This window comes from Brachyistius frenatus, unplaced genomic scaffold (assembly GCF_029030835.1).
Source record: "Brachyistius frenatus isolate BFR_SWC_R1_liver_20210118 unplaced genomic scaffold, ASM2903083v1 Contig_7, whole genome shotgun sequence".
In the NCBI taxonomy this organism is placed as follows: domain Eukaryota; kingdom Metazoa; phylum Chordata; class Actinopteri; family Embiotocidae; genus Brachyistius; species Brachyistius frenatus.
Genome location: NW_027210606.1, coordinates 6,377,198 through 6,401,530, shown reverse-complemented (window position 1 = coordinate 6,401,530; position 24,333 = coordinate 6,377,198). Strand labels below are relative to the sequence as shown.

General features: G+C 39.9%; 2 protein-coding genes across 3 annotated transcripts; one reads left to right on the top strand and one right to left on the bottom strand.

Moving 5' to 3' along the window:
• Positions 1–653: 653 nt before the first annotated feature.
• uchl1 (ubiquitin carboxyl-terminal esterase L1 (ubiquitin thiolesterase)) lies at positions 654–6,625 on the bottom strand. The gene is made up of 9 exons (XM_069689228.1): positions 6,492–6,625; positions 6,374–6,385; positions 5,795–5,923; positions 4,587–4,728; positions 4,052–4,137; positions 3,441–3,488; positions 2,958–3,027; positions 2,814–2,872; positions 654–1,723 (listed from the first exon to the last, which is right to left on the bottom strand). The coding sequence occupies exons 1-9, from the start codon at positions 6,522–6,524 to the stop codon at positions 1,640–1,642; spliced, it is 663 nt and encodes a 220-aa protein (XP_069545329.1). The 5' UTR covers positions 6,525–6,625; the 3' UTR covers positions 654–1,639.
• Positions 6,626–10,481: 3,856 nt separating this feature from the next.
• anxa5b (annexin A5b) lies at positions 10,482–20,325 on the top strand. 2 transcript variants are annotated; one of them, XM_069689226.1, is made up of 13 exons: positions 10,482–10,606; positions 10,922–10,972; positions 14,991–15,075; positions 15,347–15,441; positions 16,838–16,951; positions 17,100–17,190; positions 17,364–17,443; positions 17,519–17,569; positions 18,054–18,147; positions 18,314–18,409; positions 18,501–18,559; positions 19,668–19,790; positions 19,903–20,325. In XM_069689226.1, the coding sequence occupies exons 2-13, from the start codon at positions 10,970–10,972 to the stop codon at positions 19,963–19,965; spliced, it is 954 nt and encodes a 317-aa protein (XP_069545327.1). In that variant the 5' UTR covers positions 10,482–10,606; positions 10,922–10,969; the 3' UTR covers positions 19,966–20,325. The 2 variants fall into 2 exon arrangements, with proteins under 2 accessions (XP_069545327.1, XP_069545328.1); XM_069689227.1 differs by lacking the exon at positions 10,482–10,606 and adding an exon at positions 10,817–10,838.
• The last annotated feature ends 4,008 nt before the right edge of the window (positions 20,326–24,333 follow it).

The window sequence follows — 24,333 nt, the reverse complement described above, 5'->3', positions numbered from 1 at the left end:
AGTGGAGCATTGTCGGATGCAAATGTGACCTTTTCACGCGGCGGGTCAAACGTTTGTTTTCTGTTGATTTACCAAATCCCCCGAGCAGAGACGCAGAGATCTCAACAAACAGATAGATGAGCCCCAAACTGTGAGAGCCTCAGGACGTTAACCGCTTCACCACCTCCTGTGACAAAAAGTCAGACTTGGGTGTCGGCCTAAATGTGGAGTTGAGTGGTGACGGGGCAGTCGGAAGGACAGTAGAAACGGAGCTGGAGACGTTTACAGCTGCTGCTCCAGACTATCGTCTCCGTCACTCCATCTGACAAGTATTTCCCAGATTATTCACTTAGATTGAGAAATGTTAAAATAGTGATGAGGAAAGTTAACAAAAGAAAAATCTATCAAATAGTTGGCTATTCAATTTTCTGCCAATTAACTAATCAATAAATGAACCAATTATTGCAGGTCTAGAAAGGTTTGCAGGCAGTTAAATGAGATCCAATTATGACTTTTTATGAGGCGTGTTTAAAAAAAAAACAACAACAACCAACAACTGACTTTTGACACGTCCTCCTTTAAATCCAACTTAAGATACCCGATGCGGCTCAGAGGCCGGCCTGGCCAGACGGGACTTTCATTTTTCCAACACAAACACAAACACGAGTCGCAAATAAGTTGAATGCTTGTTTTATTGAGCTCCCACAGCTGCATTACCAGCAGAACTACAGCAACACAGGATTTGAAAAGTGCAGAAAGGTAAACGATTTGAACACTAGACGTACTAATAACTCTACACTGCACGACAACAACCCAAAACACTGTAGCGCAGCACTTTATTGTGATGGTCCCTTTCTTCACTGGATGTTCTGGATTATCGGTGTTCAACAACTTGTACACAAACTGTGTATTTTGACTATTTGACCATGTGTGGATTGTTAACTGAAAGTCCATTCGAAATAAAGTGCATTTCTCAATTTCTAAAACAGCAGTGAACAATAAAAACTATAAAGTGTGAATCTTCTCTCGCTTTAAAAGCCAAACTTAACCAAAAAAAAAAAAAAAAAAAACCAGACTAAAACCCCAGACCAGCACCCAAAAGGCAGCGAGTGTGCTCTGAACAATGGTTAAATTATTCCTACGGATACTTTGGGCCTATTCTGAGGAATGTCAGATCCTTATAAACTCAACCACACAGCAACTAAAGGCATTCAGAGAAATAGGAAAAAAAAACAAGTTTCCCCACACAAGTTTTGCTTTGTCCGTTACGTTCTTATTGGCACAAAAGGTATTTAAGCACGAGCCTTCTGAGTTTGTCACGGATGCACAAAAGACAAATATATTAGCAAAAAGACAAATACGCACATGCACACAAGCAGTGGTGAGATCTGACCTAATGTTTTACAATTTCCACAGCAGTCGGGACAAGCTTGTATCGGTTAGCAGAACAAAAGGTTTTGATTGTTTGTGTGTGTGTGTGTGTGATGCTGTTTAAGAATGCTTTGTTCATGAGATAAGAGAGTGAGATGTGGAAACAACATGTGCTTTAGAGTGCATAGTGTCTGCAGATGTGTGCGCGCACAGAGCGCCGTGTGCCTGTCGATTGTGTTTGCCGTGTGAATGCTCGGTGGACATTTTGGTTTACAATTTGCTCGATCGTCTAACTCTGACAAAGAGCCACCGCAGAGAAGCGAACTTCGCCGTGCTCCCTTTCCATAAATCCGCGGCACACTTTGGCCGCATCCTAGACGTGATCAAGAAAAGAAAAAAGAAATCAGACATTTCAACGCAACTTCAATTTCAAGCAAACTCAAGTTGAATTTAAAGATTAAACATTTTCTCCACCATATTTAACTAATATGTAAAATGCAACACACTGCAAATGGAAACGCAACACTTTTCAACCGGTTTCATATTTAGTTGGGATTGTACTAAAGGCATTAGATTTTAATGTTTAGGTATGTTTCACTGCTAACATTTTCAGTAGGGCTGGACAATATTTCAGAAATACCAATACTGTAACATGAGGATTGAGGTCATGAAATCATAAGCAGTTTAAATTAATGTTTGTTTAAAACGTTTTTTTTTTTTAAGTCTGTTCCAACTTGGTCAAATAAATCCCTATGAATGTTTATCACGACAGATTTACACATTTCATGTCCCCTAAAGCAATCCCTCAAATATTGTTACTTTTCAGTAAAAGATATTACTGATATTATAATAGTTTATTTTGAAAATCATACTTTTCAGTAAAATTGTGATCACGCGTCTTTAACTTCACTGTTAATCTAAAGGTGATACTTATTTTTTTTTTCCCAAAGCATCCAAGTAGTTTTCTTCCTTTAAACAAGATTCAGTAAATCATCAAAACATTCAAAGTTGCAGCTTTATCTCTAATGCATGTAGCGCCACCTTGTGGTAGTTTGACACAACGATCTCAAAGGCTCTGGCTCAGTACACACATAACCCTCCATGGCTTATGAAGCTCAGAAGCAAATTCCAAATAAAAGCATGTTGGTGTTTGTTTTTTTTTTTAAATTGGATCAGTCAAATACTTAAACATCATCTATCCGTACATGAAGATGTTTTGTGGACCGTCGTCCAACCTTCACTAGTGTGTCTGTGTGTGCTTTTATGAACCCTTTGGTAGATATGAGAGGAGAGTGCGGTTTAGCTGCATTTATTGATTGAATGAAGACACTCAGGAGCCTCCACTCCCTTTCCCAGTCTAATACCATGACTCATCACTCATCATTCACAGGAAGGAACTCGGCTCACAGCTTTTTCTTAAAAATGTCCGCAAAATGTTGAGGAATGACCGCAGATTTACGCACCATTATGAAAGAGTCCTCTTTGGCAGCTCCATGGTTCACTGCTCCGTTCATTTTCCCATCTTCAAAACAAATAAAATGGTTAGAAATCCAGGGGGAGACGAATACATACAGGAAATGCAACATGAGGATACTGTACATGCTTACCAAATTCATAAAGTTGTCCGTTTACATTGACGAAGGCAATAAAGTGAAAGTTGACTCTGTCGGCTTCTGGCTGTGAAAGTTGAAATATGAGGCAATAACATCGAGTAAATATTATGAAACCCAAACAATTATGCAAAGCGAATTGTTTGACGTCAACATTACAAGTGGTTTAAACACAGAGTCTAATCTCTAATGCTCACACATGGGCTGGAAAGACAAAGGCCATCAGAGAAATGGGTACAGAAATATATCTTTTATCTGGTAACTCAATATAAATTGGAGTAATTCTCAGGTTCATATAAGTAAATGGAAAAACACTTCAGACTGGAACATAATGGTGACAAACAGGCTGACAGCTGTCGCTTAGAAATACATCCAACGCAGGTCAAACAAACGTTGATTAGACCAGATTTCTTTGCACATTTTTTAGTCTGAAAGACGTTAGCCATCAGTACGTGTTGATAATGTGGCCAAGCATCTTACCCGACACTGTCCCTGGACTGCAACCTCATTGTGGGCCTCACGGATTGCCTGGAAGGAAAAAAAAAAAAAAGTCCGTTTCATTATGCTAAAAAGGGATAATATTACTTTTTAAAATATAAATACAAATATGTAGCAGGGTAAACAAAAGTACAAGCCCAAGATTTTCATCCAAATCCAACTGCCATTTCTGATGATAAAGATGTGTTAGTGTCTGGCGCCCCCAAGTGGCTGAAACAAAGCCTGGAGGTTACACCACTCCTGATTCCAGAAACCTGAGACCTGCTTTTTTCCATTTCAGTTTTTTTAATGCAGTGTATTTGTTGGCAAATCATTAAACTATCCAACTTGTCAAAAATCACAGAACTCCCAGATATGATGCCATTTCAAAATATAAACACACAATTGAAATATGGGGCATCTGCTGAGTTGTGGCTGTCTAATGCATATCTCAGTCACATTGAAAAGGCTTTCTGTACACACACACACAAGAAAACTGTAAAGCTTATAGATAAATGAGTCTCTTTAACACAATAGAAGATAATCTACCATCTGATGAACAGATATGTAACAAACCAACAGCTTGAAATGTAATTCTGTTAAAACTATCTTACCTTGCTCTTCTCCAGATGTTTGGCACGGTCATCAGGAGACATGTTTGCTGTCTCATCCAGAAATGTCTTCAAGGCAGAGCCATTATCTGAAAACAAAACAAGAACATGTCCTTTATTCATATTCATTTATATGTATTCACACCCTGCCAGAATAAATGAGTATCATTAATTCTCACCGAGTGCTTAAAGGAGGAAGAAAAAGAGTAGCACTGTCCATTTTTGAGAACTTACTGCTGTATGTATGACGTTACAGGTCTTTAAAATGATGTGCTGCTTAATCAACAGTCTGTTCAACCGATTTATGTGTCAGTTCTTACAGCTGAAAGGAGGTATATGTACGTTTCAGACCTGTTAACAAGATCGCAGGTTTGGGGATTTTCCTTACACTGAAAATAACGTTTGTTGTAATGTGAACCCTGGAAGTGAATAATCTCTATAACTGCTGAGTCACTGATACTTAGCAACAGGATTAAATATTAGTAAATGTAATGTAAAAAAAAAAAGAAGTTCTAGTGCTTATTTCGGCTGCACTTACCAAAAGTCAATTTGCCCTTATTGTTGGCCACAACATGGAGCAGAGCGATGGTCCCACACGAATTGACTGCTGTCTGCTTCAGGAAATAAACCTCAGAGCCTCCTGAAATCTTGTCTGCCTGCTGCGCTCTGAAAGACTCGTGCTGCCATGTGCACAGACACACACAGACACAATTGTCATCTGCCCATAAGAACAACCTGTGCAGCCAATCCTATCGTTTCAAATGTGCGCATTAATTATGAACACGATTAGAAATCATCAATCAAAAAAAAAAAAAAAAAAAAAAATTACATTCTATTACTTGTGTCATTTATACAGCAAAAAGACACAAAAATAATCTCTGGTTGCATCTTTTGGACTGCAACTAATGATTGTTCAATGCCTCAATTTGTTATTTTCTTGATTAATCAATCAAAAAGAGGTTTGATCTTTAAAATGTCACAAAACAGTAAAACATGTTGAGCAAGGTTTCATGTTTTGCCCCGACCGACAGTTCACAATCAAGATATTAATTTTAAAGTCATGAAGGACAAAAAGGGACCAGAAAAAAAACTCACAAATGATGAAGCCAGATTCTGAGAATTATATTTAAAAAATATATTCTGAACAATGAATCAGTTATCCAGGTTGATAATTAATTTGAATTCAAATGACTAATCAATCGATCAATTGACCGATGGCTGCAGCTTTACCGCAGTGTAAAGATTTACTAGGTATCTCTTTTGATATTTTCATAATTTGAAAATAAATGTAATTACTGATCACACAAAAAGCAATTGAAGATGCCATCTTGAACCAAAGATACTGATGATCAGAATAACTGAAGAAAAACAAACAAATATATTTAATTTTTAGTTTTAACCCCTCTGTATTTTGACCGTTGACCCTGGGGATGTGCTGTGGCTCCCTGTGTCACAATACAGAGCCTTTAGTTTAAAGTTTCACAAATAAAACAATCATACTGTACACTGGGGGGGAAAAAAAAAAGCTAACAATCTGCTGATTCATGTCCTCACTACCATCCTCGTCCCACAGTAGCCCACCCATTTAAACATCCCTTCATCCATACCCTCCCTGCAGCTCAGTGTCACCCCACCCCACCCCAGACAGCCTGGATCACCGGTTCACCCCACCCTCGTGCCCTGCCTTCCAGGAAGTAGCCACCACCACCACCTCCTCCTCCTCCTCCTCCTCCTCATCATCATTACCTGTTGCGTCAGGGGGAAGAGCAGCATCAAGGCACAGCATGGTTTCGGGACGTCGGACAGTTGCTCGCCCTCCAGCCCGAGCACGTCAACGAATTTCCAGGTTTCACCCACGCCCAGCTTGCTCATCATCTGAAACGAATAGCGAGGAAATGAATAAAACACGCTCAAACGGACGAATAACCGAGCGAATGGCCCCAATCCGTAAACGACGTCCGGTGAGGCGGTTCAAGGATGCTGCGTTGTGCTGGTCCAGTCAGACCACACCCTTTAGCCCAGACACCGGGAAGGATGCTGCCGCTCATTAAAATAACATAAACGCATCTCCCGCTAGCTGTCGCGTCTCCTTCTGATATTATCTAACACTTTTTTTTTTTTTTTTTTTTTTATACCGAAACAGTTGACAAAAAAAAAAAAATTAAAAAAAAAATCACTAACATTGTGCCGCTTTCATTGTTGCTTCGTCGTGAATTCAGACGTTGGTCTCAGTAACGGTTCAACTCCTCTGAACTTACCTGGCAGTTGAAACAAACCGTTACCGACGTGTCGCCATTACTCGGTGTCTTAACATTTGATACCCACCTTGTTCAGCATCTGAAACGATAGAAACAGAGATACACACACACACAAAAAAAAAACCGTTAGTCTTGCTGCCCGTGAAGGCGTTGCGTTATATGTTTCAAGTTGTTCTTTCCCCCACCTCGGGGTTAATCTCCATCGGGGTCCACTCCATTTTGGTAGTGTTTGGCGGTGACTCCGTAAATCTGAACGATCTCTCTTCACCGTGATTATTCCCGGGTTTGGCAGCTGGCAGTTGAAGTTACAGAGCGCACCCGCACTTTATACTGCCGGTCGTACCATTTACCGGCAGACACGGGGGGTGAGGGGGGTTGGGCTCAGAATAAATAATCCTCGTTGTACGGATTTAAATGACTCCCTGATCATTTTTTTAAAAAAAAAAGATTTAAACGCTATATTTTCCATGCTACGCTTTCAGCCGCGAAAGGACACCCTTGAAAGAAATGTAACCAAAGAAGATTTTAAGGGAAATGACACCGCTGAAGACGAAATCACTCTGGGAAAATCACGTTCTTTCTGGAAAGGATGGTGTGACGTATTGTTATCGACAATCCTTCTACATAGCTGAATATCAGCCTGACTGGGAGTTTAAAATATAACCCTACCCGAGGGTGGGATTTCATTTTAATGTGTCTCGTTGTCCCCGTTTTTCTGACACTGTTTGTTGTGCATTTCAAGCTCCCAGTACCCCTTTAGCAATATCACAATGAAACAAAAAATGCTGAATCACAAGCAATAGTCCTGCATTCACAATTTTTCTGTAGTACGATAACTACTACAAGCACAATTTACGTAAGTATCACAGACAAATTACTCATGAATTATTGGAATAATGCTTCAATGACATGCAAGCGAGCAACATTTATGAATCTGTCATGTTGTCTATCCACTTGGTGGCACTATAACCTATGATGGATGTAATATAAACAGTGATGATGGTGTAAATAAACTGGCTTTCATTAATTTATACAAAATTGATTTATTACATAAACAGTATGTGTCATTTTCGCTATTCTTTGTTATTCTTTTCTTATAATGAGCACTCATTGAATGCCTGACATTTGTAGAACAAGAATGTCATCTCCATTAGGTTATTAACAAGAAATTGATTTTAAAAATTCATAAGGGTAGGAATGGAAAATGTTATTCACTCCTCAACGCTCTTTTTCAAAGGGCTTTCCAATTAAAAGTTGCGTTGCTAGATTTTTATTGACATTACTTATTGAGCAAACATTACACTATCTAAAAGCAAAACACTGTGGGAGTCATTTAAATCACAAATACTTCTGATCTCTAATGCCATATTTTAAAGCGTGTCTATACGCACTTTTTATAGATCTGCAAAATGCATATGTGTTGCACTGTGGCTACAACATGCATGTTTTATCCATGCAGGATGGTCTTTAAAAATATGTTTAAATCAGAAGTGAAGATTGAGGACTCCGGAGGTGTCGATAGCTGTAGGGTGAAGTCACTGACACGGTGTACCTGTGTGACAGAGAAAGAGGGAGGGAGAGGGATTACCTGGAAGTTGATAGGTTCACAGGTACGACTGAAATGGAGAGCTGGTGATGAATTTCAGACATGTGTCCATTTGTCTGCCTGCCTGTTCAAATATAAATGAGCTTAAAAGGGGGAAGCGAACAGTGAGGCAGCAGTTGAACTCAAGACAACAGAGATGCTAAAAGCATATTCCTTCAGAGGAAAATTTGGACTTATTGCCACAATCAAGATCTCTGCTTTCAGAACTGCAATGCTGCTTTTTTGAATTGTGAACCAACTTTATTGCAATCTATTTGAACGCCCTGTAAAAGCAACATCTGCTCACACCTCGGCTCCATGTGACGACCGTCGTCCTCAGAGGATAAAAAAAAAAAATTCATCCGTGGGCAACAGAACTGGTACTTCTGGACAAAGTTACTGTAAATCACCGTCGGGTTTAATCCTGCTGATCACTAATCGTCTCCCGGTCGTCAAGGAAACAGCTTCAGACAGTTTTCATCGGTGCCCACCGCTACAAACCACAATGTGCCTACCAGGACAATTCATGGGAATAATTGGTGGGCCTCCTTCACCAGCAGGTTGGGGATGGAGCGTGGTGGTGTATTTTGGTCTCTTTGTCCCACTCAGCATGCTGTTAGCACTGGTTCTTACTCAAAGAATCACAACACTGCAGAAAAAGATATTGACAATGTCCTGCCAAAAACAGACACCGGCTCTCCCGAAAGAGCCCGTTTTTATCTGTTTTTGGTTGTTATTTTAAGTTTATTTGTTTGTCTCAACTCTGTAACAAAATGAATACTGAGTTTGCACTGTGGCATGATGTTAGAAATACATTAAACCATTGTAAATAACAATCATAAATAAGGCAAACGCAGGTTTTCAGGGTAGGGGTGCTCGGTTCGTTCATCCAGAATGTCATTTTATTCAGAATTTGTGTGTGCGTGCACATTTGATGTTAACCTATCAAATCCCATACTTCCCATGCATGTCGAATTACAGAATGGTTAATGTCCAGTTTTATAGAATTGTATTACCTGTGCATCGTAAACTCACTTTTTCCAGCCCCGTCAGTGGGTAAGAGAAACAAAACACAAAAACCAGCTGACCCCCCGGGCTGATCTGGTGGAGCTGCTCAGTAAAGCCTTTTAGACTGCGGCTGTAGTGGGCGGCTACTGGCAGGTGTGAGCGGGTTTCTCTGAGTGAATGAACAGATGTTTAAAGTCCCTGTCTGCTGAAAAATATTTGGTTCATTGCAATTTAATGTTGAATTTTTGACCTTCACTGTTGAATGATGTATAACCAGAGTTTGAAATGACTGGGATGTTTTCACGCTCATGTGCTGACGGGAGAAAATGACCTTAAATCTAAGTTTAACATTTGGACATACCAGCCGGATTTATGCAGACACAAAAACAATCTTAGAAAAATATGCTGCTTTAGGTCACTGGTCCTTTGATCTTCTGTGATGGCAACTTTTGAAACCGAGCAATAGCATCTCTTATCATCTTGATAGCTTCTCCTTCAGTTCTTCATAAAAACATTTAAAAAAAAGCCCAAAACTCCAGTTTAAAGCAGTTTTCCTCTCTCTTTCCTGGCTGATGCACTTCGTTTGTTTGTTGTTACCTTTGCAGCTGCTGCTTTGAGTAAACAATCTGAAGGCTGTCTGTCCCCTCTGTTGCAGACTTACAATCCCTTTTCCTTGTTTTCGCAGTTTGTAAATGTTCGGTTTCCACTGCTAAAGAAGAATTTACAGCACTACTTGCAAACTTCACAAGCCACAACGTTCATAATTCCTTTGATCTTCCGGCGTCAAACATCTGACAACATCATGTGACTTTCCTGTAAGCGATGCCAGAGCTCTGAAGCTGTTACACCAGCGACACCTAGTGTACACCCAACGAGTCACAACCTTAATTCTGACATTCCAGCAATTTATTTGCATTCTGCCAGTTATAGGCTGCCCGGCACCGAACAACAGACAGACTAAAATAGCAACTAGATTGATCTGATCTGTTTCATGAATTTTGCAGCATGCGAGTGATCACCAGAGCATTGATATGGTAGAGCAGGAGAACTTGCGATCTGGTGCTTGCAAATCACTTTAGAGGAACCAGCCTCTGAACCTCTTGGAACAAATTCCGCTTTAAGAGACAGAATTTGTCTCAGGATGTGGCGGAGACCAAAACGTGCAAAAATATTGGACTTGGTGGCAGAGAAACAGATCCAGGTTCAAAGAAGGCAAGGACATCCGGTTAGATTAGATTTCCTGTACTTGTTATTCTACGCCCTTTCGTAAATAAAAAAAAAAAAAACAGTGCTGAAACAACCGAGAAAAGACCATCAATAATGTCATTGCCTACAAGCATAGGCTATGTAATTAAAACCGGGTTCAAAATAATATTTCATCAATCCAAACACCTTGAACCAAACAGAAGCAGAAGCTACCGCAATAAAGTATTTAGTAAGAGTCTAGTGACTCAATATTTAGAGCTTACAGTTACAGGACAACTAAAACTTCATGTCCCAGAGTACTTCAGGAGCAGGGCAAAAGTCAGAGTCCCTGCTCACTGGGGTGTGGCCCGCACGCGCACCCACCGCACACTCACGCGCACGGCTCAGAGAGTTTTTCCAGCGGGTGTCCACTCCGCGTCCTTCTTCTCTTTCCGCTCTTCTGTCTCTGCCGGGTCTCTTCGTCTGCTCGCCGAACTTGATCTCACAGCTGCAGCTCCAGCGGTAAGTCTCTCCCCAGGACAGCTTCGGATGCGGAATATACAGCAAGTATACAAATGTTCAGCCACGTCCACCCGGGGTTTTTTAGCGGTGGGAGCCGGAATTGTGCTTTCATCATGTGAACAAAAGGGAAAACTATCCGATCCAGGGACGTTTGACAGTTAAGGCTACTGGTGTTGACCAAACTGTGGAAGTAGACAGAAGAGGAAACTTGATCAAATCTGAGGAGTGACAAGTTAATAACACGTGTGGTTTTAAGGAAATATAAAGTTGACTGTTTTGTCTCGTTGTCTGATAACATTTCCTTATTTCCAACAGACTTGCTTTTCACCGCAGAAAAAAAAACCCAACTCCACGACTAACAAAATGGTGAGTCGTTTTTATTTCACAGATGCATCTGCTGTAAACTTAAAGAAACAATTTCACCTTAAACGGATGGTTTTTGATAAAACATTTTTTTTGTAAAAGTTTAGACAACAAACCCGTTATTTATGCAAATGTTGACTCATTGGGTTTTAGCCTCTGATCGCCAAGACAACGCCCACTGCGTTTCACACTGTGTAATATTAAGATTTGATCTCAGTGTACATTAAGTTGTTTATTACCGGTTTATTTGCTGTTGATAGTGTTTTTGTTCAACATAATAGGCAATTATCTTCTCTAAATGAGGAAGATACTGTATCTAACAAAGCATCAGTTTATGATAAAGAAAAGTACAGTGCAGTTCAGTAATTAATTTGTTGCTGTAATCAAGTGTGTTTTAACATGGGATTAGTCAAATGAACACTCAGTCATGGAAAGTATAAAAGTTTCATCAGTTCATGTGTGTGCGCATGCTCGTGCAGCTGGAGAGAGGTTTCATTTGGGAAGTTTGGTGTATGACTCATGTGGGCTCCCTTCCATTCGGGTGGGTCTCTGTGCCTCTCCACCTCTCACTGATGTTAACACACATATTTCCACAGTGGAGCCTGGAGTTTAAAGCCGTCCACCCCCTCTTGAAGCGGAGTCGGTTCCCTTTTTCTTCGTCAGGGTGGAGCTACAATGAACCATCAGTTCGTGTCAGGGTTTTGACAGTTTAGTCTGGGGCAATAAACTTAACATTTGTTTGGTATGAACTACTCTCAAAAAGTTTGAATAGGGCTTTGTTACAGAACAGAGGAGTATTGTTTGTGTGCCTAATACATTATTTCACTATTTTATTACAGTTTGTTCTACTGTTTTTACACAATTTGATTCTTGTGAAGCACTTTGTGACCATTGATCTGTGAAAGGTGCGAGAATTTGACTGCCTTTAAAGCCTTGACTAATGTCCAAAAACTATTAGAAGCACCTCAGAAAAAAGTATCTTTGCATTTAGTGACATGCTCCTTTGCTACAATAAACATGGGCACTGTAGTTTATATCAGTGTCAATCCCACATAAACTGCACTCCTGTTGTAACCACAGGACAGGACGGGCATCTGAAAATAGAACACAACAAATTCACTGTTTATTCTTGTTTGAGTAGCTTTTGCAAAAAAAAATTGCAGTGCCCAGAAGTTTTAATAGATTACGAGCCTTTTTTCTGTATAAATAAAAAAGCTAACTGTAAACTTTGTGACCTGTTCTTAAAGTTTGACATCTTCAGGAAAGATTGGGTTTAAGGCCACAACTGGAGGATTTTTAGAAATACTGAGGGCTTAAGTTGAAGCAGTTTCCTCACCTGCATCTAATTCATTAAGCTGTTCTCTTACAACGTTTGCAATTACTTTTAATCCATTTAAAAACAGTTGTACGTCCATAAGTTTCTTCACACGGTGGTCTAAGTGTTTCCTCCTCTCATAGAGAAAACTTAAAATGTTGTATTTATTCAGACATGTTTTTTTTAATTCTTAATATCTCACCTACCCCTTTTTTCTCACAGAAAAATCCAGAATATATGAACATATAGATATTGTCAACATTCAGGTCAATGACAATAATGATTGTAAAATTCAACTTTTTATAAATCCACTGTGTACCTTTGAATTATAAAATGTAAACTGCACTTTGAATTTCCTCAAAAATATAGAGGGCACGACCTTTGGGTCCTCTCGTGTCCTCCTTGGAGTACCACAAACATGTTAGAGAGGTTGGAAAGTGTTGACCGATGGACAAACAATTTAATTTATGCGTTTTGGTCTTGAATCTTTTTTTCCTTTGTGGGATACAGTATATTCACATCCAAGCTCCACAGTATTGACAGTTAATAATAAAACACATTATATGATGGGAAACTTCCCTTCATAGGAGCATGATTATGTGGATTGTTTGCAGTCTCCATGGCAACCACAGTTCATAGATGCAGAAGTAAAATGGTAATGGCTTTAGAGGAGAGATACAGATGTTTGCAGATGGAGGGTCAGGCATACCTCCACCAGGAGTCCCCAGCCTCGTCAGGTCTGAACTTGCCCACAACACTCAACTTATCACTCCTATAGTCTCTAAACCTGCATCTGACATTCCAGTGGAAAAGATCTGCATTGTCTTGTGTTGTTGTCCGAATATCTCCTCGTTGAGCTGTTTATCCGAGCAGCCATCTGCACGCTGATTCTATTTAGCTTGTGGTGCTGAGTGTGTTTGTGAGACACGAGAGCTTGTGGACGTTTTGGCATTCCTTCCTGCAGAAAGACAGAATCCTGGTTGTTCACGCCAACTTGTTTTTTTGGACGTTCCACTTTTCTTTTCTTTTTTTCCCCTGGATATTCAAGGACAGAATTCCAGAAACATTCTAGTGGTTTTCCTCTGTAAACTCCTCTGCCCCTGAAATGACAAAATATTTCACTGTTAATGTGTGACTGTTTGAGGGAGTGTCTGGAATGAGTCCATCATTGTTCCCGCACAGACCAGCTTTACTAAAATCGATTACAAAGTTAATGTTTTTCAGTGTTATCACGTCATTACTGATTGATCAGCCTGGTGTTTTGAACTATCCTTTCACGCCTACATAAATTATTAACCAGATAAGCAGCTCAATCAATATTTCATTTTACTTCATCGACAACTTTCAAATTGCTGAACTAATCTAAGAGATACACAAGAATTTAAAGATGTGGAAGCAGGCTTTTGTTTGACGCGAGAGTTTTTCTGCACATCTGCATGTATTTCAAAGCTGTGAGGCTGTAAGTCATTAGGATAATTGAGTACGTCATAAAGGGATGACCTCATTGATGATAGCATAAAACGTCTGAGAAACAATGTTTTATACATATGCAAGCATGAATCTTAAGATTGACGCAGTATATTCTGTACTTGTATAATGAATGTTATAAACCAGAGGAGTGATATACATCATTTCACTAAAATGTAGCTAAATTTAGTTAAAGCATGAATCGAAGCAGACAGCATCTGACAAAGTTATGAACATAACAAATTATAGATTTGTTTTGTTACACAGTATTTACTCCTTAACCGATTGATTCTGTACTATATGTTCTGAAATATACTGTACGAAGGGGGAAAGGCATGTGTGCATAACTTCATCTTTGATCTGATATACATTGATTTATACAGTATAAATCTAAGCATATTTATACAGTGAGTTTTTTTTAATTTAATAAAGGGGGAAACCCTCTGATGAAAATACGAGGAATCTGAGACACTAATGTACAGTCAGCATGAAACAGACAATACTGATTAGTTAATCATGTTCTGCAATGTTACACTATTTAGTTCACATCTGAGAGAAGCCATAGACTGCAGACAGATGTACAAAGTTATACATGCATTGCAGAAAAAGTTCTCTTGTTTTTGTGTTTACCGTAACTTACACAAAGATCATCTAACAGTATACATCTATGTCCTGAGTACTGCAGCAATTAAACATGAATTATTTCTTTTAATTAATCAAATACCAACACAAATAAAGTGAAGAATTATTATCTTATTGCTTCTGTATGCTGCTGTAGCGAAAAAAAATTCCCCTCTGGGATTAATAAAGTAACTACCTAACACTAACCTAAGACAAGAGGACAGTTAAATGCACAACCTGTTCCCCAGTCTTCAAGAGCCTGCTGTTTGGTTTTGAAGACTGTAAATAATATATTGAATAAGTGATATCCAATATGGCAGAGAAGCAACACCTTAATATGGTGTGTATATAATTAGTAGGAACCCAAGTTGCAAAGCTGATGAGAAATAATCTTCAGTTGGTTTGTTGTTTTCTTGTTTTGTCTGTACTGTCCGTGTTGCAGTTGTAAGAACATTTGAATGTATTTAGACACATAGCCGTAAATAATTAAAGTGTCTATAGGGATACAATCAGGTGCTATAGAAATAGGAATTTCAGAAAACAGGACACACAACTTCAGGAAATGTACAAAAAGATAAACTTTTTTTTTTTTTTTTTTTTACATCTTCTGTGATGCAGGCCAGCAGAGGATCTGTAAAAGCCAGCGGAAACTTCAACGCCAGTGCGGATGCAGAGGTCCTGTACAAGGCCATGAAAGGGCTGGGTAAGGTGCTCCTGTGTGTATATAACTGCTGTCACCATGGTGTCATCTGATACGCTAAAAGCGTGAACAGAAGTGAATCTTGAGACACGTCACCGTGAGCAAACAGCGATCTGCTGACCTCGACTCAAGGCTGTAATTATGTGGGTTAAATAGATGTACTCAAGAAACCACCTAAACAGAGCATGCTCATTGTTATGCAATATGTCTATCACATGAGAATAGTTTTTAAACACACAGCGTGGCTGAGTAACCATGGTGTTTGTTGCCATAGGGACCGATGAGGATGCCATCTTGCAGCTGTTGACGTCTCGCAGCAACCCCCAGAGGCACGAGATCAAAACTACCTACAAAACTCTGTATGGAAAGGTCTGACTGGCTCTTTATCAGCTATTAACACCAGCACACACATCAGCGCTCCACCTCAAAAAGGTCTCTCCGTGCTTTAAACAAACAAAGCCGTTCAGCATGTCGTCCGACTGCAGGCATAATGTTTACACTTCCACATTTCCTCCCTCAACGGTCTCCACAAGTTCATCGTCTTTGCAGCCACTGACACAACATCCATGATGTTTTATCCACTGGTTCTAAAATACAAATAGTGCTACACATAAATGATACCAGTCATTTACAGTACATTAGCAATGAAAGATTTAAATCGCTAGATTTTTTTTTTTTCCACTATTTTAATTTTAACAATAAATCCCATGACTGCAGAGAAAGCATTTGACCAAAAGGGTATTTTCCAATACCTAAATCAACAACCTGCAAACCCCAAAGAAAGGACCAAATTGGGACACACACAATCAGCCAACACAGCCTTTAATTGATGAATGACTTTTAACTTGAGTGATAAATTCAAAGCTAGAGTCAACAGCGGTGTAGCACACAACTGGAAAAGGAGAAACAGCTTGGCTCAGTTCAAAACTGGCGTAACCTCAGTTAAAGCTTAAAGCTCACTGTACCTAATGACAGGCGGGCTTCCAGCTATGCTAAGCGAAGCTGACCGGTTACCAGGTCTAACCTCATATTTGTAGAATAAACATGAGAGGTAATTGATCATCTCGTCTAACACAATAAACATAGTAGCATTTTGCAACATGATGAACTATTCTTTTAATAAATCTACTGTACAGACAACTTAAAAAGTAGGAACTTCAATGGAAAACAAATCCACAACACCGAGCAGGAAACCGTGTGCGGCCACTGCGTATGGAGAAATCCCCTCCGAATATGATCGTCCTTTGAGCTAAACAGCCTCTAAAGTAGTCTCCCTTCGTGAGTATTCATCATGGGCGTGGCCAGCAGGACACCGGACATATAGAAAGACTAGAGACCTCTGGTGGGTGGAGGGTGTGACACAGGGAATAAACTGAATTGACACTTTGGTGTATATAAAACATAAGAAGAGCTAAATTAGATTGTGCCTCCCCTCACACCTGCACATGCCTCTTTACGATGCCACAGTCATAAAACTGGTTTCAGGTGCTGTTGATCTTACAAGCTCTTTGTTTGAAGCATACTGAGGCTTTTCAATCCAGTGACGCCGCATCACATCAAAGCATTAACTTGACATGATACAACCGAGTCGGCATACTTCAAATCATCAGCAGAAAAATCCATATATGTGGCATGAACTGCAGCCAAATAATCAGGCCACACGCGACAACCATAAACTCATTAAGTGCATCGCATTACTGTGCCGTCACACTTAATTTATGCTCCAGTAGAACTAATGCAAGTACATACTGTATCTTCACAACAGGACCTGGTAGATGATCTGAAGGGAGAGCTGGGCGGCAAATTTGAGACGCTGATTGTGGGTCTGATGACCGCACCCCTCGCTTATGATGTGACATCACTGCGCAATGCCATCAAGGTAAGTGCTGCAGTACGCAGATACGAGAGAGATAAAGAAAACTCTGCCGTACTGCAGGTGGAAAGTTTCTTTCTGCAGACTGGCATTTTAACAGTCAAAGCAGCTGGAAACTTCTGGAAGTGTGACGTCTGTGACCTTTGACCTGTAGGGGGCGGGAACAGATGAGAAGGTGCTGGTGCAGATCCTCGCCTCCAGAACACCTCAGCAGGTGAAGGACATCGTCGTTGCCTACAGACAGGGTAACACACACACACACACACACACACACACACACACACACACACACACACACACACACACACACACACACAGTGTTAAAACTTTTTTTTTTTTTTTTTTTTTTTTTTTTTTACGAGGTCACAGTAACTTGATCGTATGTTTTGTTGTATATCATTTTTTGTATTTTCCTCAGAGTATGACGATGACCTGGAGGAAGATATATCTGGTGACACTTCAGGTCACTTCAAGAGGCTTCTGGTTATTCTGCTTCAGGCAAGTATAAATCTCCTCTCCTCTCCTCTCCTCTCCTCTCTCCTCTTTCAACATCAGTGTTTTGTGTCTTCTCAGGCGAACAGGCAGAAGGGGATCCAGGATGGAAAAATTGAGAGTGATGCTCAGGTGAGTTAGTAAACATTTCTAAACTTCACCATCAATGGCCTCTGTCTTTCGTCTGAGGGTGTGACTGTCACGTGTTTGGTCGTTAGTACAGCTAATCTGTAATGATGGTGTAGCATCCTCTAGTGGAGGGAGAGAGTAAAGCCTCCTAAAAGCTTTTGCTCTTGTACTTGCTGCAACTCCTAATGTTTTCTGATACAGCCCATCAGGCCAACCCAGCTATCAAACAACTGTCTTCGGTGAATAGGATGAGGAATCTGGTTCCTGACTTTTAAATATCCCTCATGTTCCCACGCGCTTGTCATCAATCTCCTATAAAGCAAACTCATCAACCAGTGAATGCCCATGTCTAAAAAAATAGATCTTCTCTAAGTGATATCTGGGTGAAGTCTTATAAAAATGTATGTAGTTCACCTTAAATAGTACGATTGTGATGTGTTTTTATGGTACAGAAAAACCCCAGTGTAATGTCTTTCTGTGATTTTAGGCCCTCTTTAAGGCCGGAGAGGATAAGTTTGGCACTGATGAACAATCGTTTGTCACCATCCTGGGAAACCGCAGCGCTGAACATCTCAGAAAAGGTTTGTAGGTGTTTGTCTGAAGGTGGGGACGCACGTTACGACTGTTTATGCCCTTTATGGAAATAAAAAAATGATTTTGGCATGATAATTGTTTGAACCAACTCTGCTCCACTCTGGGGCGAGACAGAGGAGAGAGCCCCACTAACCCTGAACATGTGTGTTTCAGTATTTGATGCTTACATGAAGCTGTCTGGATTCGAGATGGAGGAGACTATCAAGAGGGAAACATCTGGAGGTCTGAGAGATCTGCTTCTCGCCGTGGGTAAGAAAACTGGACAACTGCTTTATGTGGACCTATCCTGATGTTATCTGCCCAGTTTTTAAAAACGCTGCCTGTCCTTTCTGTTTTTCAGTGAAGTGTGCCAGGAGCGTTCCAGCCTATTTTGCTGAGACCCTGTACTACGGCATGAAGGTAAGAACATTCGTGCTGCTTTGGAGTGATGTGTGAATGTCTGTCCACAGATGTACCATTAATGGCTTAACCCAAACGTTTAAAAACATACAAGGAGCGATCAAAAGGGTCAGAGACTGTTCCTGTTGCGTGCGAATGAAGTGCAGCAGAGGAATGCGCATTGAGGGGCGAGTAGTGTTCCAAGTTACCTCACTTGATCAACATCAGCACCTGCGTTACACATGTTTTTGTGACTGCTGGTATTTGCGTATTTGCAATTTCACCATGGACTTGAACACAAAGTGCACAAAAAAGTCAACATTTTTGGGAAGAGGAAGAAGTCCCAGGGAGCCAAATCCAGTGAGTTGGGGTGGTTGGGAGCGACAGTTGTGTTGTCGTGGGTGAGAAACGTACGTGTTTTCAGTGCGCTGTGAGCAGGAAATGTTGTCATGCAGGAGAACCAAGATGCCATCACGCCACAGTTCAGCTCATCTGCCCTGAATGTTTTCCTTCAGACGGTTCAGAACATCACAGTAGAACTCGGGGTTGACAGTCCGACCCCGCGGGAAGAATTCACGGCGCACAACTCAAAAAATGTCAAAGAAAACCCCGCCTGATTGCACTGCTGACCTGACACACTTTCTTTCTTATTGGACAGTGGTGGTCTGCCTTACTTTTAAAAAGCTAGCACAGCTCATTGCTTCTTTAACGTCAAAGTTTGACACTCCCACTTAACACACTTAATGTGCACTCCCTCGTCAAGTTTCAGGTCCATGTTGTGCTAACTTGGAATACAGTCTTTGAACTTTTTGATTGCACCTTGAATCCATTGTTAAATTGGTTGTAATGATAATTAAGAGCAAAATGTTGCCGTTGCTCCTAGAAAAACTCTTTTTATATAAATCGATATCATACAGCACAGATGATGCTTAAAAATGTACAAATAAATACCTTTAATTAAAAGAAGTTAGACAATCAGCCAATAAACAAGTGGTTTGTTTTTCATAATGACCTGAATCCAGGTCCAGATGTCCTAAACATTTGCATAAAATACTTGTAAAAAAACTGTAAAAAAAAAAATGACATGATGTTTTGAGTCATATACTGTGTGTTTTTGTTTTTGTTTCAGGGTGCAGGCACTGACGATGACACTCTGATCAGGGTGATGGTGACTCGTAGCGAGGTGGACATGTTGGACATCAGAGCCGACTTCAGGAGATTGTTTGCCTGCTCTCTGCATTCAATGATTAAGGTACACACATGTTATTAATGACACTGCCACTACACACAAACACACTTAAACTGGTGGCCATCTTCTTTTTTTTTTATTTTTTTCTTAAATCAGTCCTGTTTCTTGATTGCAGGGGGATACCGGTGGTGACTACCGTAAGGCCTTACTGTTGCTCTGTGGTGGAGATGATGCGTAACCATGGCAACAATCAATTATAAGAACCAAACCTGAAGTACTTCCTCTATAAGTGGCCCCTTTGGGCCGTCTTTTCTCTGAACAAGCTCACACAAGGTCTGTGTTCATGACAACAAAACTTGTTTGTAAGAGAGAGACGAGCCATCAGGCCTTTTAAACTATGATTCTAAATAATGTCTTTGAAAGGTAGCTAACATTTTCACCTTGTTATTGCAGCTTTTGGTCCACTAATATCGTCACTATAACGTTTGTTATATTCTTCATTTATAATGCAAAAATAAAAAAAATAAAAAAATGCAATTGTTTTGTTTATACTTTGTATGGGAGAACCAATATATACAATAATAAATGTTTCAATTGATGCAGTTCAATGGTGAATATTTATTTTTACATCTCTTCACTAACCCTGTCCTCCAGCCAGCAGACTCCCCTCTGTACCACATACACTGGTGTCCTGTGGCCACAAGAGGGAGACAGAGCTGTTTTAGTAGAAAAGAGACACTGCTGAGCTCTAAACCTCCTGAGGTGGGCAATCGCAGGGTACTCAGATTACTCTTCTGTTCCACGGCATGACTTTTAACTGTAAGAGAGTATTGTTTACATTATATTAAGATACTTTTTACCAAAGTAAAAAAAAAAGTCTGAATATTTTTTTCTCTGTGGGTGAATGCATTAGACATTTAATGTGGGCTTTAAAAGAGCATTACCCTAAATTACAATAGAAATAACTAATATGGGAAAACCTTTTTTGTTATCAGGGTGAATTGATAACTGAAACTTTTTTTTTACTGCTGATGAGGCCTCATAAAAAGGTTACGACTCACTGTCATGCTCTCTGCATTCATTGTACTGAAGGTATGAATGTGCTTCCTGTATCCTTTTCTCTTTACTTTCATAAACTTTAAATTAACACTTGTAGAGTAACTTAAAGTAACTGTTACCAGTTGAATGAACTCAAAAGGATTTTTTTGTGTGTGTGTCAGTGTGTGTGTGTGTGTGTGTGTGTGTGTATTGGGTTAAATGAGAGGTCATCTCACGTCTTGTTACAGTACTCTCTGTTATTCTTTTTCGCGGAAGCGGTAGCCGTTGATTGTTGCCAGAGAAACAGGCAGCCAATAATAAGGTCTGAACAGCAGGGTGTGGGGGTCAGACCATCTCGAGCCACAGGAAGAACAATACCTCGGACTCCTCCCACCTCGCTGCCTTGCGTGTTTTTGGGTGTGTGTGTGTCTGTTGGTGGGCATGTGTTCAGTCAGCTTTGTAGGTCAGATCCTGGGTACTTAGTGGAGCTTTGAGTTGTGTTTTCATGTTTTTTTAGTCCCTCTGACATGCTCCTCCTCTGCTTCACCACACTGGCAGTGGCTCTGCGAACTACCAGCAGTTCACGTTCAAGTTGACTCTGATCAGACGTCTGTTTTCCAGCAAAGGTTGCACACTGGTGAATGCGGACAGTGAAAGAAGCAAAGTATTGAATGGCAAATGGCTTTAAAAGATCTGCGCACAAATCAAACTTTATGCTGCATAAGTGTGTCTGTGAGGGAAGATGCCTCAAGTGTTACCCAAAATTGTCTTCTTGCATGTAGCACCTGGTGTACAAAGAGCTGATTTCAGGTAGTTAAAAAGACAAATTATAATTCAAAATACTCATTGCATAACTTCATACATTTTTCAAGCAAAAAGTATCACATTTCTCTGCAGCTCCAACTTCACAAATGTGGGAATTTGCTTTCTTTATTTGTCTTATAGAATAGTAAACTCAATTTCTTTGGAAAAACAACTGGAAGCCGCAGCCCTACATTCATGACATTGTGTAAACGTCTCTGTATGAGCTCCTATAAACAGCCTCTGAAGTACAGTATCTTTGGTCAGAAAGACAGGATTTAGAGTTAACTTATAGATGGGTGAAAAATGAATGAAAAAAAACCCAATAAAAAGAGCCGACAAACAACAAATTCCCTTCCATACAGCTGTGCGTGTGTGTGAGATGTATAATCTGTATAAATTGATGATAATTAGGCCTACTTGGCCTCAATTTTAAATCATGATGACAAAAGAAAGGAGAAACATGGGTGCACATGGAGAATGGTGCAAACTTACAGGCAAAAGATATTGATTAAAAAGTTGTTCTTGTGTTTGATACTTTTATTGTTGTGACTGTGGATCGTGTCAGAATTAGACATGTTGAACATGTACACCATGGACACAAGCCTCAAGCTTTTTCCTGGAAACTAACACTTTGCAGGGATGACAGAAAACCATCCAAAAGTGATTAACCAAATATGATTGAAAGAATTAAGAATTACTCTTCTTTTTTTAATGAGACTTCATCAACCCTAATATGCAGCCACCCTGTTTTATTACATTCTGTTTAACACAGTTAAACAAGGAGAATCCAAACATACAGCCCTTAAGCGGGAAGTCAAAGTAAAAGTGAGCTTTCCTTCGAACTGCAGGTTAACCAACAAACAAAAACAAAAACCAGGAACAATCTAAAGTGCGCCACAGGAAAACAAGAGCAGCTGGAAAGCTATAAAGTCACAGGGAAGAACACAGAAAGTCTGGTAAGGAGGAGAGGCAGAGCTAAATACGCAGAGCGCTGATGGATAATGAGACACAGGTGAGCACAAGAGCTGGCAGGAAAACTAACACTAGGGCAGGAAGTAAAATAGACAGACATAGAAGGGATTTCAAAGTAAAACAGGAAACACAACAAACAACTAACCACGACAGATAAGATAAGGAATCTAACTGGCTGAACGTCTTGTGACGAACAGTTGAAATACACATTTGGCAACTTAACAAGCCAAAAAGTTTGGATGTTCACTTTTTTAGAGCACCTGGTCAAAACCATTTGAAACATGCAGTAGCTGATCTACAGTCCTAACTCTTACTAACACAGCGTCCTTTTGGGAAATGAAACCACAACGTCCAAACATCAGATTGTCACTTTTTCTTGCCTTTCTTCATCGTAGCAAATCCATCAAAGCCTTCTCAATGTAGAGACTGTTATAGTTTTTCTCCTGCTGTGTTCCAGCTCTAACAAAAACTTGTGGCTTTGTCATCAAAGTTTTAAACTATAAATACCTAAAACAGGAATATCAGCATTACAAAGAGGACCTGAACAAACCATTAGGCTTAGAAACGAGTTTGCTCCTGTTTCATTCATCAGTAAGACACTTGTGCATTCATGGTTTCATGGATTCAAAGGTCGGTGCATTCACAGGTGTTTGTTAAACACTATATCTGCCACAGTAAAAGAGGGAAACAAGACCAGGCATGTAGCTATTATAAGGACTACGAGGAGGAAAAGGACACACATACCTATATATCACTCAGTTAAGTTGATGATTATTGACAATAATGAGTTTCTCTTGGGGGCGTCTTCACCTGATTAAGACTTTACAGGGTTTAAAGACAGTTTGAGAGTATTTGTTTTGACAGGCTGCTGGTGAGTAGTATGTGGAGGCTTCACACATCATGGACAACTGATGTGACCAATTTTACATGTCAAAGTCGATTCACAAGTCGTGGAGAAAAACACCTAGAAAAACAGTTTTCTGTCTGGCCTGATGGATCTGAAAGGAGCTTCCACACGTGTGAGCAAAATGAAAGATTCGATCTAGAGAGACAACTTTTTTTTTTTTTTTTAACAGAAGGTGTACAGGTGCCTTTTAGCAAGAGCCCAAACTTTAAGTATTGATTGCTGGATATTTTTTTCATGTTGAGCCATCTCTATAAATGGTTGAGAAAGTTTACAAAATAATGCCAACTATAAAATATATCACAGTCTCACACTTAAGTAGTTTTAATCTGCACACATCCACATATGTATCAGACAAAAAATGGAAATCAGAATCTACTCATGATAACATGTTGACTGCAGTCAGTTTAACTTGAGGATCATTATTGTTCATCTGTAGAAATGTTTGAGACTCTCGTGTGCTGACATTTGATTTTATAGCAAATAACAATATTACGTTTTTTTCTTTGATATTCAATATTGATTGACAAAAGCCGATAATAAACTGCTGACATGGGCTCCACGCTTCCATTAAGTTGCTGTAACACCAACGATTTCAAGACACTCCAAATGAAAGAGGTCACTGAGTCCTATAAAGAGCAAAATCTGGAGATTGTAATTGGTGGTTTAAAATCCTTAATTTTGTGTGTGTGTGTGTGTGTGTGTGTGTGTGTGTGTGTGTGTGTGTGTGTGTGTGTGTGTGTGTGTGTGTGTGTGTGTGTGTGTGTGTGTGTGTGTGATGTTCGTGGTCATTTTATACAGTATAAAGGTGGCACTGCCGACAAGAAAATCCCACTGAAAACACCTGCAAACGAAAGAGGCAGGAAATTACACGCACACACACACACA